The sequence below is a fragment of the Phoca vitulina genome, unplaced genomic scaffold (genome assembly GCF_004348235.1).
Source record: "Phoca vitulina isolate PV1807 unplaced genomic scaffold, GSC_HSeal_1.0 scaffold29, whole genome shotgun sequence".
Lineage (NCBI taxonomy): Eukaryota > Metazoa > Chordata > Mammalia > Carnivora > Phocidae > Phoca > Phoca vitulina.
Genome location: NW_022589732.1, coordinates 10,046,882 through 10,063,383, shown reverse-complemented (window position 1 = coordinate 10,063,383; position 16,502 = coordinate 10,046,882). Strand labels below are relative to the sequence as shown.

The 16,502-nt window shown below is 36.7% G+C and overlaps 1 protein-coding gene and 1 non-coding gene across 6 annotated transcripts in view; both read right to left on the bottom strand.

Moving 5' to 3' along the window:
* Window positions 1-16,502, bottom strand: part of CCAR1 (cell division cycle and apoptosis regulator 1) — a 102,735-nt gene that overhangs the window by 24,383 nt on the left and 61,850 nt on the right. For all 5 annotated transcript variants that reach the window (XM_032423538.1, XM_032423535.1, XM_032423539.1 and 2 more), the window contains 11 exons: window positions 15,080-15,273; window positions 14,084-14,198; window positions 13,783-13,975; window positions 8,784-8,913; window positions 8,390-8,551; window positions 5,569-5,794; window positions 4,861-4,974; window positions 4,114-4,280; window positions 3,170-3,380; window positions 2,269-2,352; window positions 663-848 (listed from right to left, as the gene is read on the bottom strand). In XM_032423538.1, coding sequence (XP_032279429.1) covers window positions 663-848; window positions 2,269-2,352; window positions 3,170-3,380; window positions 4,114-4,280; window positions 4,861-4,974; window positions 5,569-5,794; window positions 8,390-8,551; window positions 8,784-8,913; window positions 13,783-13,975; window positions 14,084-14,198; window positions 15,080-15,273 — 1,782 coding nt within the window. The remainder of the gene's footprint in view (window positions 1-662; window positions 849-2,268; window positions 2,353-3,169; window positions 3,381-4,113; window positions 4,281-4,860; window positions 4,975-5,568; window positions 5,795-8,389; window positions 8,552-8,783; window positions 8,914-13,782; window positions 13,976-14,083; window positions 14,199-15,079; window positions 15,274-16,502) is intronic.
* On the bottom strand, window positions 4,412-4,476 carry LOC116644440. Its single transcript, XR_004301756.1, has one exon. It is a non-coding gene; the product is annotated as a small nucleolar RNA SNORD98 (small nucleolar RNA).

Below are 16,502 nucleotides of genomic sequence, written 5' to 3'. Positions count from 1 at the left end.
GCTGGCTCAGTCGACTGGGCATCCAACTCTTGATTTCTCCTCAGGTCATAGTCTCAGGGTCATGGGATAGGGGCCCTAAGACAGGCTCTGAGCTCAGCACGGAGTCTGATTGGAATTCTCTCTCCCTTTACCCCTCGCCCGTTACCGCCCCTCCCCACCCTCTCTAAAAGCTTAAAAAAAAAAAAAAAGGAAAAAATTCGTGATATATACAACAAAATGGGTGAATCTCTAATGCATTATGCTGAGTTGAAGAGGTCAGACTCAACAGGTTGTATGGTTCCATTTACATTATATACTTGAATTGGCAAAACTACAGGAAACAGGTCAGTGGCTCCCAGAGGCTGGTCTGGGAGGCAGAAGGTACACATGGAGAGAGGAAAATGCTTACAGAGGGATACAGGGGATGTTTAGGGGGTGGCAGACCTGTTTTATATCTTAATTGTGGTGGTGGCTGCACAACTATATGCATTTGTCAAACTTGCAAAACTGGTTGAATCTTAGAGTTATGTAGTTATATCTTAAAAAAAAAAAAAGATTTATTTTAGAGAGAGAGAGTGAGCAAGCAGGGGGAAGGGGCCCCTATAGTTTTATCTTAATAAAAGTATACACAAACATATTTCAAGAACTCTCTATAAACCAATATTATATTTAATAGTATATACCTCTTTATCATCTTCAGATTTCCTATCATCCTCCTCTTCCTCTTCTTTTTCTGATTTCTCTAATTCCTTTTGTTCTTCTTTTTGCTCTTCTACTTTAAGCTGTTTTGTCAACCGGGCTATTAACTGGGATTTTAATCCTTTAGAACTAAGAGCTCGACTTTCCAATTCTTTTCGGAGATCATTTACCTAAATATACAGAGCATAAAAACACAGAAAAAGAAAATGGGATATTGAAATAGGGAACAAACTATGCAATTATCTTTCATCTGGTTTTTTAAAATGTTGGTGAAAAATACACTTGTACAGCTCAGAACATGTTTGTGAAAATGCAAACTGATAGAATATTTTTGGAAAATAATCTGTAACATGTTTTAAGATGCTTTAAAAACCATTAATGCTCTTTGACACAGAAATTCTAATTTATGGCAGTTCACCCTAAAGAAATATTCTAAACACACTGGAAAACAAAACAAAACAAAACCTTTACATATTTCTTGTAACAGTTCCTTCCTCAAAAATGTGAAGAATCTAAATATCCAACAAAAGATAATAATACCACATCAACTAGATGAGAGGAATACAGAACATTTAAAAATAATTACATGGGAAACACCAATATTAATTGAAAAGGATGAGACTGCCAATGTTTTATACATGATCAGAACCAACCAACCAACCAATCATAAAGCTTGTACACAGAAAAAATAATGGAAAAAATACACTAAAATTTTAACAGTGGTTGTGTTTGAGTTACAGACTTGAGTAACTTTTATCTTCTATTTTTCTATGTATGTACCAGTTTTTAAAATAAGCACACATTGTATTTATAACCCAAAGAAATACAAGTTTTAAAATAAGAAACTTAATGGCAAAGCCATCAGTTTGAAAAGTCCTGGGATGCAGGCTTAATCTTCTTATGATATACATTCTCTACTTACTAAAAAAAAAGCAATGTGGGTTAAAAAACTACAGTTTCATAAGAAGGAAGAAAACGGGTTTTTTGCTAACAAAAGTTAACCAAAAGGTCAGCTTTTATGTGTTAAAAGTAACAGGCTGCAAAAGCTTGTGATCTTCTGATCTATGTAGAATGTACACACGTAGAATTCTATGGATCTACATTCACATTATAAGCCCAGAAACGAAAAAGTATAGAATGATAATCAGTCCAAAGACATTGGGGACCAAAGAAAAACTAGTACAGCTTAACCAATGATTTTCAAAAGAGGCTTTTAAATTATTCTTTCCCAGTTCAGATGTGTATCAACCTACTTTTTAAATATTATTTCAAAAACTAAAGTAATCTTGATAATCTTTTTCCTGTTTCTTCCCTTTTCCTTGAATTTAAATTACTTAAGTGCAGAAATTCTGCCTTCTTGCTCAGTTCCCCAATCAAAAAATGATGCTACTCACACTACATGCACTTGTATATTACACTCGACAGATATAGGCTGCACTGATTTATGAAGTCAACCTTTATTTAATAATTATACACACATGTATAAATACAGAATATTTATTCAGTTGACTTTATTTTTAGTGGTTTTTTTATGATAAAACACGGATCTCATTCTCTATTCTTGTCAGAGATTTCAAATTTCAAAGTTACCTTCATTGTCTTTGGATCAAGTTTAGACCAATGGGTGGGAGTAGAAATTTCTTTAGCTTCACCATCATCTTTCTCTTCTTCATCCTGATATACAAAGTTAAGAACATAATTACTATTCTGAAACCTTAAAATAAAAGTAATTTATTTTTAAAAGTCTGTTGCTGATCTGTGCAAGGTCACAAATGTTTCAGATTGTCTTCTCCTAAAGTTATTATTTAGGCAATTCCACGTACATACATTCTACCACTTTTAACTGATCACAAAGACACTCATCAGCCAATCAAAGCCAGATCTGTGAAACACAAAAGGGTGATAAATTACAACACAAAGGATATCAGGGATGCACAAACACTGCCGGTCTCCACTAACCACACAGTGTGTGATCTTGCCCCAATTTTCAAGCCACCCAAAGTTAAGACTGATTTAGTCAGACCTTTCAAATGTACCAAAGACGATGCCACATAGCCTGAAATGTCAAATCTCTCAGACTTGTGGTTGTCCAATTTCAAATATCCATGACTAGAACTGATGACCGTGAAAGAGAAAATTTTTTAAATTTTAGAAAATGGCAAAATGTTTAAAATGGCTTAATACTGAATCTTGCTCAACAACTGGTCCCAGATTCCAGCAACTAGACCTATGATAAAAACAAAATTCTGTGCAATTTAAGCACAACTTATTTTCCTTTGAGGTCTCAGCACTCTTAAAGTTAGCATACTAGACAGATTTTTTTTTTAAAGAAAAGAAAATACAACTATACTGCTGAAAGCTGGATTACCAGTCGCTGTTACCAGTTATGTTCCTCCATGTGTGTTTGTTATGTAGTGTGTGGTGTGCATTTGTGCCTGTGTTCCTGTGCCTGTGAGAAGCGGAAATAGAAAAAGGGATTAGCGTTCAGTGCCTGTTCTCCATCAGCCTCCTTGCGTTCACCCTGAAGCTTCTCGACCAGCTGCTGCTTGTATCCTCGGGAGAGGGTTTCCCACTCTGAGCGGGTGGGAAGGCAATGCCAAACATCCGGGAAAAATAAAACCACTGTCTCCACATGAGCTGGAACTGTACGCCCCTTGTGGGTCTCCTCAGGGCGATGGTAGCGAATCTCTGCAAAACGGTACCTGTTGCAAGGGAAGAAGCATGTTGGAAAAAAAATTCTAAAATACATTTTAAAGACCCTAGTTCACTTGTAGCACATCAAGTAAAGAAATTTTGCTGCAAGAACTTGAGGTTGGTCTAAAGAAAAAAAAATTATAGAAGCCATAGTTCCTCTTTTGGTACATTTGTACAATATTTTATGGTTAAAAGAATATGTTCCCCAAGGCATTTTCAAGTTTGATTATAGAGCTACCCATATTTTAGAGAATACCTGAAGAAGCTGGATAGCTGTTCAGATTTCATGTGCTAAAAAAAGAATATTCTCAATTAAGTCACAAGAAATACACTAAAATACACAAGACAAATAAGCCTCAAGAGAAAATATGGCTGAACAAAAATAATCAGCACCTACATCATTTTATAACAAAAGAATTATAATGAAATGAAGTTCTCTCTTGACGATCTTCTCCAGCTATGCATGAAATGAAAAATATTTTCAACATACATCCAACTTCCGAAGTAAAGCATAACAAAACATTTAAGTAATGTTCAGTTTATTTTGATTAGTTCTTAAATCCTTTTTCCCCCAAACATTTTTGGCACCAAATAAACTTTTGCTACAAATGGGGATTTTCCTTTGAGATTACCTGCATGATCAAGGTTGCTAAAATAAGGGGGGAGGGGAGGCTGACAGATAAGAACATCTATATAAACTATGAAAAAACATTTCTAATCAAGAAATGAATTGGTACTTACCATTGTGTGCATACACTTAGATCAATGCCTGTCAGAGCCTTACAACAACGAATAGCAGTCTTAATCAACACAGAGGGGTCTTTTTCTGGGTCTGGTCCATCCAACGAAGGAGACCAGTGACCTCCAATGGCCATGGCTTCATCCTTGCCTTTCATGCCCACTAAAAACTAATTCAAAACAAAGAATCATTTACATGTGTTATGCAACTTGTCAAATTACAAATAAAATACTTGAAAAGGAAAGGGACAAACCTTTCCAATATCATTTTTACTACCTCTGGTATCTGTCAGTCAAGGAAGAGTTCAGTTCATCGTGTTCCACACTGCATTTCAGCAATGGAATAGGATTTACACATCATAACTCATCCTTCTAAAATATTTCTTCAGATAAAGAATTTTTTTAAAGAAACAAGCTATAATTCACACTTTAAAAGAATCCAAAAATATACTAAATCCAATACCACTAAAATTTTACTATCCTACGAGCATAAAATACCAAAATGACAGCTGAACTAGTGACATACAAATAAAATATAGCCATAATCTTCACTGAAAGAAAATCTTCATCATTAAATTTTGAGTGCCTTAATAATACAAAAATTAGTTGTTAATAAGTTAAAAATGTAGTATTTTTAATTTTGTATATTATATATATATGTATTTTATATACATATGTACACACACACACAGAGTTAGAACTAAGCAAAGCAAATATATACCTGAAGTTAAAATAAGTGTTTCATTTTACCTTAACAAGTCTAGCAGGATGCTGAAATCCATCTCGAAGTTCTTGTGGGTCTTCAGCAAGAGCACATGACTTATGATACAAATCTTCCATACTAGGACTAGCCATCAGCATTACCTATTATAGTCAAATAATTCAATCCTGTCAAAAGTCTAAAGTAATGTAAAAAAATGAGAAGCACTACTAATTATCCTTACATATTAGATATCCAAAATTTTTTTACAAAAATGGAAAGTAAAATGCTACAGCAGAAATGGTATTAGATACTTTATAATGATAGAATTTTAACTTGTCAAGAAATGCTTTTTGATCAATCTGTTCTATAATAGCCAAAAACTATCCGACCATAAGCAATATATTGAATGTTACCCTGAAGGCTAACATATAGGGAATTCACCAACATTACGTTTTATCTGAGGCTACCAGAAGTCACAGAACATTCCAAAAAGCTATTCAATAAAATCAACTTCATCTTCACGTTTATGAGTTTCAAAATGTTAAAACAATAACCATGAATTTTACAGCTTAAGAGATAAGACAAAGAGGTTAAATTAAATTACTTAAATAACCAAAACAGAATCAGGCAGACAAGGAAAAAAAAAAAAGCTATTCAGGTCTTAAACATAACCACTTCCAGGAGATTAATTCCACATACACTCTTAATATGAATAACTGCTCAGAAATTTTAGCTATATATCACAGAATACAAACCTTTGCACTGTATAAATGGTCAGCATCTGGTGGATCAAGAATAGCCATATTTTTTTCTAAGGACTCTACTTCTCTGTGCATTACATAGAAATTGCAGTAATTTCCCAGCTGAAATGGTCTTGACAAAGGGAAAGCATCCACCCATGTAAACTGAGCATCAAAAAAGTCACTAGGTATATATAAATTCTGATAACGGCGCCTTAGTTCCATCATGTCACAACTAGGACTGAAAAACAGACATAAGTAAGTGAATAAATAGCCTTAATATCAAAGATTATATAAACATTCACTCCATTCCACATCTAAATATATAAGCTGACGTGGTTAAAAGCCAGCTGAGAATGGTCAGAGTCAATTATTAATGAGCTATAGATTTGCAAAGAGCCATATGAAACCTCACTTTCAAATTTGTCTACTTAGAGCTTTAAATAAATAACTGGTACCTAAGTGTTACCTTCATTTCTTTGCGTTTTCTGTGTAGCTTGAAATACGTTAGAGACCCTCTGAAATAACTTCAATGCCAGCTCCAGAGAAGATATGAACAAAAAGCAGTTCTACCTCAGCTGAAACTACGAATTTTTTACAAAATTATAATTCATATAGAATGGATACAAAGAAGGGACAAGATTGATACCAAATGATGAGTACTCCTCAATTAGGTTCATATAATGTAAAAAAAAAAATCTTCATTTTATAGTAAGACCCTATATCAAGCATATTTACATTCAAAATTAAGCACAAAAATCCACATGAAAGCTAAATCTAAATGTTTTTTGATTATCTAACACCTCCATACCTCTCTCTGTTAATGATTACGATCCATACCTGATGGATTATTACGTAAAGAGGGTAAGTTTCTTGCCTTTTAAATCTGACATACTGATTGTTTTAAAGGATGCTTTCCTTTTTCCTAAGAAGCAGAGCTTTTAAAGGAAAGGAACCCAAAGGTAAATCAATCTGGTAAAAGAACAAAGGATTTCTATTAAAAGCATAACAAAAAGTGGAAAACAACAATTTGTAAGATGAAAAGATAACTACATTATCTTTTTTATTATTTTTCTTTTCACTGTCTTTTTGAAAGACAACTGAAGACAAGGTATAAATTATGACCTAATATATTTGTAGGGGTATCTTTTTATTTGAAGCCTAAAAATAACAAACATATAGTGACAAACTTGTCATCAGGTATGGTTGCTAACATAAGTATACATTATTTGGATAAAATTCTGCTGTCAAAATAAGGAAAATTTGAAAAATACGTATTTGAGTTTTTTAAGAAGTGTTTCAAATAGACAGTATGTATAACAGTTTCTTAGTTTTCCATCACTAGAATTTTTGAAGTTGTGTTTTACCCTGTAGGATTTTAATCTACAATAAAACAAAGGATGTACAAGTGAGTCATTTCTTGGCGTACAGTATCTTATAATCACATTACTATAAAACAATCTTGATTTCCACAACTATAGATGAGAAAAGGTATAGTAATTTCAAATGATTTTTATTTGTAATGGGTTGATTTGATGTTCTAGGAATTTATTTCAAAGTGATGAAATGAAACTATGAAGGTCTAACCTGGAAGGAGAGAGATAGCTATTGAATTTATATCCTATTCATCACAATTCTCCCCAAAAGTAGAGCAGAGCTGCTCTATTTAATATATTTGGGACTGGAGAAGTGTTTTTGGTTCTAATAAGTTTCTCTGATATATGCAATCTAGATAAAAGTAAATAGGAGTAACAAGAAAAGTAGTACAAATTAAGAATAGTGGCTCATTTGACCACGTGACTAAATGAACATGAACTATCTAACAATTAAGCAAAGTTCCTAAGCAAGATTTTTTTTGGCATTGAGTAGTTTAAGTTTACACTGTTTTACTCAACCTAGAACTGAATATATAGAAATTTAAATTTCTGACAGGTCAGTATTATCAATATTATTATTCTTTGTTGAAACACAGTAATATTTCCTCAGGAGACTGAAGCGCACACAGTTATTTGTTCCTATGCTAAACAGCTTTAAACACTGCTTTTAATGATTCATTTTTATTTTATTGTCAATTTGTTTTCTCCATTTGTTAATTTATCTTATATTCAATTGCCAGTCCCATCCCAGGGCCTTTAGATAATTCCTCCTTCCCCTTAGACTAAATCAGTCATTTGACCAATTTGCGTTTTTATGAATTAAAACTTTGTAGTTATTACCTGGCCATGACATCCCACCACCACCATTAATTATGGAGTATCTACAACTGCCACAGACTGGATTAAGTGCTTTAGATACACAATCTCAATTTAACCTTAGTAATTCTACTAGTTGATAAAATTTCCATTTTGCAGGTGAAACTAAGAAATTCTTGTCAACTTGCCTATTACCTCTGACTCCAAAGGCTGAAAAATGTATTTATATACATGTATATATGTCTGTGAGTGTATATGAAGGTCTATGTTGCTATGATGCCACACCGTCACAGCTAACTTGAAATAACTGGTCCACTACTGTGTTATTACTTCATCATACACAAGGAACTACGCGTGGACTTAATAAAGTTATCAATAAATCTGGACCTTAAAGATTAACTTTAAGAAACAAATAAAAAAAAAAACACAAGTTGATCACAAGGGGCTCTTTTTCAATAACTACTATCTTTAATGATTTTATGAATATATGAAAATACACTCCTACTTCAAACTGCATTTCTGCCCTATATAAAGTAAATGTCAGGAATGAAAGTTGTAAGAAAAATATCTCTGTAACATTCTACTAAATTAGACAAATTATAAAACTGGTAATTCAATAAAACAATGAGGGGAAAAGAACTTACCAGTCTAAGGAAAATTTTGAAAACTGAACTGTGTAACGTGGAACAACACGTCGAACTCTCCGAGGTGATCGTTCTCTCTCTCTTCGAGGAGATCTCTCCCGGGAACGTTTTCTCTGAGGAGATCTTTCTCTGGATCTACGTCGTTCTCTCTCCCTTTCACGACTTAAAACAAAATGTTCTAAAATTACTAACATTTCTGGCATTATTGAACAGTTTAATAAAACAGATAATATAAGATTCGCTAATATATTTTAACAACTTCTTAAAAACTGTTGTACAGTACGTGTAACACAAACTCACCATTTAACCGTTTTTAAATGTATAGTTCGTGGCATCACATGCATTCACAGTGTGCACCTTCACCACCATCAAAAGTACACTTAAAAAAAAATACCTTCGGTCATCTTTTCTGTTAGGCACTTGATCCCCTCTGTCATTCCTTCCTGAAAATCTGGATGGTGGATCTAATCTTCGTGCTGGTTGTGGCTGTGAAACTATACGAACAGGAGGCTGCAATAAACCAGCTTTAAAAGACACACACAAAAAATATTTTGACTTAAATAAAAGCATTACCCAGTTAAGTTTTACAACTAGAAAAAGCTGGCTGATGTTTTAAGCTTCGTGGCCAACAAATAGTAGACACCACTTGTATATTTGTATATATTTTTGTAATCATTTAAAAATGCAAAAGCCATTTATAGCTCAGTCACCATATAAACCAGGCCATGGACCAAATCAAAGGGCTGTAGTTTGAAATCCCTGATCCACAGAGAGTACAAAGACTGCTGTACAAGTTATTCACAGGGTGCCAAACTATCATCCAAAGGTTCCACAGAGAAAAAGAACTCCTTATTATGGAGAGATCTCCACTCTGACCTAGTTATGAAATTTAGCATCAATTAATGGAAGAATCTGACATGTGCAATACAAATTACAAAACATCACCTATAACGTGTCCTGGCCAAAGCCTTTCTTTTTCTTTTTTTAAGAGAGAGAGCACAGGGCACCTGGGTGGCTCAGTTGGTTAAGTGACTGCCTTCGGCTCAGGTCATGATCCTGGAGTCCTGGGATCGAGTCCCACATCGGGCTCCCTGCTCAGCAGGGAGTCTGCTTCTCCCTCTGACCCTACCCCCTCTCATGCTCTCTGTCTCTCAATCTCTCTCGTGCAAATAAATAAAATCTTAAAAAAAAAAAAAAAAAAAGAGAGAGAGAGAGAGCACAAGTGAGCCAGGCGGTGGAGTGTGGGGGGCAGAAAGAGAGGAAGAAAGAAAATCTTAAGCAGGCTCCACACCCAGCGAGGAGCCTGACGTGGGGACTCAATCTAACAACCCTGAGATCATGAACTGAAACCTAAATCAGAAGACTGATGCTTAACTGACCGAGCCACCCAGGCGCCCCTTACCAAAGCCTTTAGACTTACTCTAGTAGGTTCATAGTTTATAGGGCAGATAGAGGAACAAGATAAAAATGTCACAAGGAATAAAGGCAAATCCATTATACAACATTCCAAAAGAATCTACAGGACAACTAGCCCAATTTCTTAAAAAAGTCAATGTTGTAAAGGAAGAAAGAAAAAGCGGGAAACTGGGGCACCTGGGTTGCTCAGTCAGTTGAGTGTCCAACTCTTGATTTCAGCTCCAGTCATACTCCCAGGGTCCAGGGATAGGGCCCTGCCTCGGGCTTTCCACCAGTGGGGAGTCTGCCTTGGGATTCTCTCTCCCTCTCCTTCTGCCCTCTGGCTCCCCCTCCACCCCTGCACTCTCTCTTAAATAAATATTTGAAGAAAAGAAAATGTGGGTAACTATTCTAGAATAAAAAAAATAAAATAACATAACCAAACACAACGGATAAAAGTTGACTGACATTTTGTTTAGGAAACAAAACACAACCTTCAAAGACCTCTGGGAGACAAATGGGGAGATCTGAATATACTGAGAATACTTAAATGCTTTTTCTTAGATGTGATAATAGATTGTAGTTATATAGAAAAATGGTCTCGGAGCACCTAAGTGGCTCAGTCATTGAGCGTCTACCTTCAGCTCAGGTCATGATCCCAGGGTCCTGGGATCGAGCCCTACATCGGGCTCCCTACTCCACGGGAAGCCTGCTTCTCCCTCTGCCACTCCCCTTGCTTGTGTCCCCCTCTCTCACTGTCCCTCTCTCTTTGTCAAATTTTTTTTTAAAGATTTTATTTATTTATTCATAAGAGACAGAGAGAGAGAGGCAGAGGGAGAAGCAGGCTCCCTGCTGAGCAGGGAACCAATGTGGGACTCGATCCCAAGACCCTGGGATCATGCCCTGAGCCGAAGGCAGACGCCCAACCATCTGAGCCACCCAGGCACCCTAAATAAATGAAATCTTAAAAAAAAAAAAAAAAGGAAAGGAAAGAAAAGAAAAATGGTCTCTTTTAGAAAGGACATGCTTCAGTTTATAGGGGTGAAACATCCCAGTGTCTGCTAACTACTTCAAAGGAATAAGCAAAAACTGTATATATTTGTACACAAGTAAGCAGGCAAAACACATAGTAAAATGTTAACAATTTTACAAGGTTGTAAGTATATAACTGATCACTTTACTGTTCTTTCAACATTTTTGTATGCTTGAAAATTTTCATGATAAAAATTGTGGGGAGGAAATAAACAGCTAACTCTTAGGAAAAGGAATCCATAGCTGCCAATGGAAATTTTTTTTTTAAGTGTTTGTTTTTTTTTTTAAAGTTTTTATTATTTATTTGACAGAGAGAGAGTGCACGAGCAGGGGGAGTAGCAGGCAGAGAGGGAGAAGCTAAGCAAAGAGCCCGATGTGGGGCTTGATCCCAGGACTCTGGGATCATGACCTAAGCCAAAGGCAGATGCTTAATCAACTGAGCCACCCAGGCACCCCTAAATAAAATCTTTAAAAACAAACAGAGGGATGCCTAGGTGGCTGAGTCAGTTAAGGGTCTGCCTTCGGCTCAGGTCATGATCCCAGGGCCCTGGGATCGAGCCCCATGTAGGGCTCCTTGCTCATCTGGAGCCTGCTTCTCCCTCTGCCTGCTGCTTCCCCTGCTTGTGCTCTAACAAATGAATAATTAAAATCTTTAGAAAATAAATAAATAAATAAAAACAGAAAAGAAATCACAGGACTACCAGTCAGATATTTGGAAGAACCAAGTAGACTGAAAACACCCTGGCATTATCTAATAAGTTTAAGTCACACAAACCCTCAGACCTTGCAATTCCACCTGAAGGTGTATGTATGTCCTAGAGAAACCTGGGCACATGCTCCTGGACACATATGAGAGGACATTTATAACAGCATTCTCTGAAACCAAAAACTAGAAATAATCCTAACGTTTACCAGAGAACAGATAAACTGTACAATATTCGTATGTGTGATATTATCTAATAATGAAAATGAAGAATCAGCCAGATGGAAAAACTAGTATGAGAGGGGTGCCTGGGTGGCTCAGACGTTAAGCATCTGCCTTCAGCTCGGGTCATAATCCCACTCCCCCTGCTTGTGTTGCCTCTCTCCCTGTGTCTCTCTGTCAAATAAATAAAAACTTTAAAAGAAAAAAATAGTATGAGAAACTTTTAGAACATAATGTTGGGAAAAAATAAGTCAGGTGCCTAGGTGGCTCAGTTAGTTAAGCGTCTGCCTTCAGCTGAGGTCATGATCCCAGGGTCCTGGGATCGAGCCCACATTGGGCTCCCTGCTCAGCGGGGAATCTATTTCTCCCTCTGCCCCTCACCCCTGCTTGTGTGCTCTCTCTCTCTCTCCCCCTGATAAATAAAAATATAAATTAAAAAAAAAAAGAAAAAAGCTAAGTTATACAGAACACATTATATAAATGGAATCAAATACTATGTAATATTCAAAGACAAATTTAAACTGTATTATAAGGATGCATATTTAGAGAGTTAAACCAGTAAAAAAGAGTAACTAGCAAAATTCTAAGTTTTACCCAAGTAATGATTACATGGATGTTAATAACTCATTACACTGTAATCTCTTTAATCATTTTGTTTTAAGTGTGTTATAATAAAAGATAAAATGCCACAAATTATACTTTTAAAAAATACTAATTAGGCTGGGCGCCTGGGTGGCTCAGTCGGTTAAGCGTCTGCCTTCGGCTCAGGTCATGATCCCAGGGTCCTGGGATCGAGCCCTGCATCGGGCTCCCTGCTCGGCAGGAAGCCTGCTTCTCCCTCTCCCACCCCCCTGCTTGTGCTCCCTCTCTCGCTGTGTCTGTCTCTGTCAAATAAATAAAATCTTAAAAAAAAAAAAAATACTAATTAGGGGTGCCTGCATGGCTCAGCTGACTAAGCATCTGACTCTTGATTTTGGCTCACGTCATGATCTCATGGTCATGGGATGGAGCCTCACACTGGGCTACACGCTCGGCGGAATCTGCTTGAGTTTCTTTCTCTCCTCTCCCTCCCCCTCTGCTCTTCCCCCTCCTCCTGTGCACGCTCTCTCTCTCTAAAATATATATATATTAAAAAAAAAAACCACCCTACCAAAAACAACAACAACAAGCCAATTAATTAGGTTTTTGTTGGGGCGCCTGGTGGGTCAGTTGGCTGACTGCCTGCCTTCGGCTCAGGTCGTGATCCCAGGGTCCTGGGTTCGAGCCCCGCACCTGGCTCCCTGCTCGGCAGGAAGTCTGCTTCTTCCTCTCCCTACTCCCCTCATGCTTGCTCTCTCACTCTCTCAAAATAAATAAAATCTTTAAAAAAAAAAGTAGGCTTCTGTTAAGCCAAGGCTATCTTGTTAACACTTCAATAAAAAGTGTCCAGAATGTCAAATAATTAATTTGCAAAGGAAAACGTAAAATACACCTCATTTATTTCATGCACTATAATTCAATGGATAATTTAAAGTACTATCACCAGACAACACATATATAAAATATTATGTGTAGGGGCACCTGGTTGGCCCAGTCGGTTAAGTGGGCAACTCTAGATTTTGGCTCAGGTCTTTATCTCAGGGTCCTGGGATTGAGCCCCATGTTGGGCTCCCTGCTCAGCGGGGAGTCTGCTCGTAGATTCTCTCTCTCCCTGTCCTCCCCTCCCCCCTAAATAAATAAATCTTAAAAAAATAATAATAAATAAAATGTTGATTATATGACATTTCCTTCCATTACAGATAAGATACCAATAAAGGGACTGGGGATTAATATTGATATTTAAGTTCACAAAGAGCATGTCTTTCTATAAAAGCAATAAAATAAAAATACTTCCAAACAGCTACATAAGTAGAAGTGGTCTGCACAAGATACTTAAACCTCCTTTCAAGTATTTTGGAAATCCTTGCCTTTTTTTAAAAAGCATATTCTCGTTGTTTCAACAACTACAGTTGTAAAAGTTACGTGTTAGTCTGAAACAGAAAAGACACACTGCAAGTAATACCTTTCTGCTGTGGCTGCTGTAATAAAGGCTGTGGCTGAGTCTGCAATAATGGTGTAATAGAAGCTGCTGAGATCTGGGCCTGCAGGAGGGACTGGGGTTGGGGCTGAGCCTGAACACCAAACGTTGTCTGTGGTGCAATTGGCTGAAGTACAGCAGGAGGAGTCTTCAGTAAAGGTTGAGTTTGGGATTGATTCTTAATAAAAATAAAGAAATAAAAATTTTAAAGAGGAAGAAAAAACTCTGAAAATTAGTAAACTGAATCACCAAGTTTCTATAACACCTAACTCCGTATTTTATATACCTGATTTGGTAGCGTCTGAATTCTTTGAGCATTCCATTTAAAAGGCATATTGGGATTATATGTAGCTTCAACCAATACTCTGTCACCCACTTGGGGGGTTTTCCCTTTGACAGCACTGGAAAATAAGTTAAATATACATTCAATTAAGAGATTCCTCCAAAAAAAATTTATACTTGTAGTATTTTACCTAACGTAAACTATCTGAAATGGAAATCTAAAAAAAGCCCTTTTAAAAAGTAAATATACCTCCTAGACTTATTTTATTTTAGAACTGATCATGTTTCACCCTCCCTAAAAAACACAGGGTTTGAAGTGGAAGAAATAACTTTGCACCTCATATTCTCCCAATACTGTGTCCCTCCTTCTACAGTACTAACTTCTATAACCCAAGAGTAAGATTTCCTTTGGGCTGTGGAGTGATAAGAGAAATGCAGATGGAACACAGGAGACCCATTTTTAGAAAACTCTCATGATAGTTAAATTTAATTTCCCAAATAAAGTACTTTCTAAGGCAGTTCACTAGGAACACAGTTGAAATATCCAAGGAAAATCTTTCATGCAACCACCATCACACTAACAAAATACTATTCTGAATATGTCAGTCATTAATCGTTCAATCCTACTCGTTAATTTTTCAATTAAAAAATGCTTTTTTAGTACATAGCATCATTAGATATGTCAAACAGAAGATTAAATTTTAAAAGGCATATGACTATTTCAATCTCTATTCTCATTGTAAGTCTGCCCATGAAGAGTTGGAAAAATTAACTCACTCCTATAAAACATGTATAAAGAATTCACCGTAACTATTTTATTAAGTAACCAGAGGTATCTTCACTCATATTCTCCAGAAAAAAAGGCTAGATACAAATATAATACAAGCCAGGTGACTAAAACAAAAAATAACTAAACCACAATCCTATGCCACAATTAGGTCTTATCAATATATTTCAGGCTAAATACAAGAAGGCATTTGCCAACACCTAATTAAGTTACCTAAGCTGAAAGAATACATCTTCATCCACAAATCCAAATGTATCATGTAGTTTTGTAACCACTCCTGTAAAAACACGCTGTTTCTGAGGCTGAGTTTGTTGCTGACTGGACCTTGGTGTTGGATACGATACAGTTATCTGTGCTGCAGGCTGAGGAGTAGACAGGCTAAGGCTTGTAGGCAGTGCAACAGCTGGCTATAAAACAAAATCAAGATCAAATCAAGCTAATGCTTTGAAATCTCTAGAAATTAAAAATGACCACTCAAAACTAACTCAAAATGTAAAATTAACTTATTTAAAGTTAGGAAATACACATGTACACCTTGAAGATGAGAATCAAGTCTGAAAAAAACCTTTTTTTTTTAATCTACCTCAACATTAAGTTCACCATAGTGAAATGAGTTTTAAGAATACTGCAGGTGCGCCTGGGTGGCTCAGGCTGAGCGTCCGAACTCTTGATTTCAGCTCAGGTCATGATCTAGGGTCATGAAATCGAGCCCTGCGTTGGGCTCTGCACTCAGCAGGGAGTCCATTTGGGATTTTCTTACTCCCTCTCCCTCTGCCCCTCCTCACGCTTGAGCACGCACACACACACTCTCTAAAATAAATAATGCACATTGGGGTGCTTAGGTAGCTCAGTCAGTTAAGCATCAGACTCATGATTTCTCAGGGTTGTGAGATTGAGCCCCACGTCAGACTCATGTGCTGGGCATGGAGCCTGCTTAGGATTCTCATTCTCTCTCTCCCTCTTCCTGTGCAACCCCCCCTTAAAAAAATACTGCATATATTAGGGGGTGCCTGGCTGGCTCAGTTGGTGGAGTGTGCAACTCCTGATCTTGGGGTTCTGGGTTCAAGCCCCACACTGGGAGTAGAGATTACCGTAAAAAAAAAAAAAAACCTGCAAATTTCAGTCCCCTCTTAGAAATTCAAAACAATAGTGGCATAATACTCAGGAAAGTCCTATATAAGTGAAATAAGTCAGCGAAAGACAAGTATGTATGATCTCACTTACAGGTGAAATCTAAAAAAACAAAAAATTTATAGAAACAGCACAGAACCTTGGTGACTGCCAAGGTTATGGAGGGAGGAAGAAACGGGTGAAATTGGTCAAAAAGCACAAACTTCTATTTATAAGATAAATAAGTTCCATGGATGTACTGTACAGCATGATAACTATAATACAGTATTGTATATTTGACAGTAGCTCTTAAAAGTTCTCAACAGAAAAAAATTTTTAACTATGTGAGGTGATTCATGTTAAAAAAAACTTATTATGATGGGGCGCCTGGGTGGCTCAGTCGTTAAGCGTCTGCCTTCGGCTCAGGTCATGATCCCAGGGTCCTCAGATCGAGCCCCACATTGGGTTCCCTGCTCAGTGGGAAGCCTGCTTCTCCCTCTCCCACTCCCCCTGCTTGTGTTCCCTC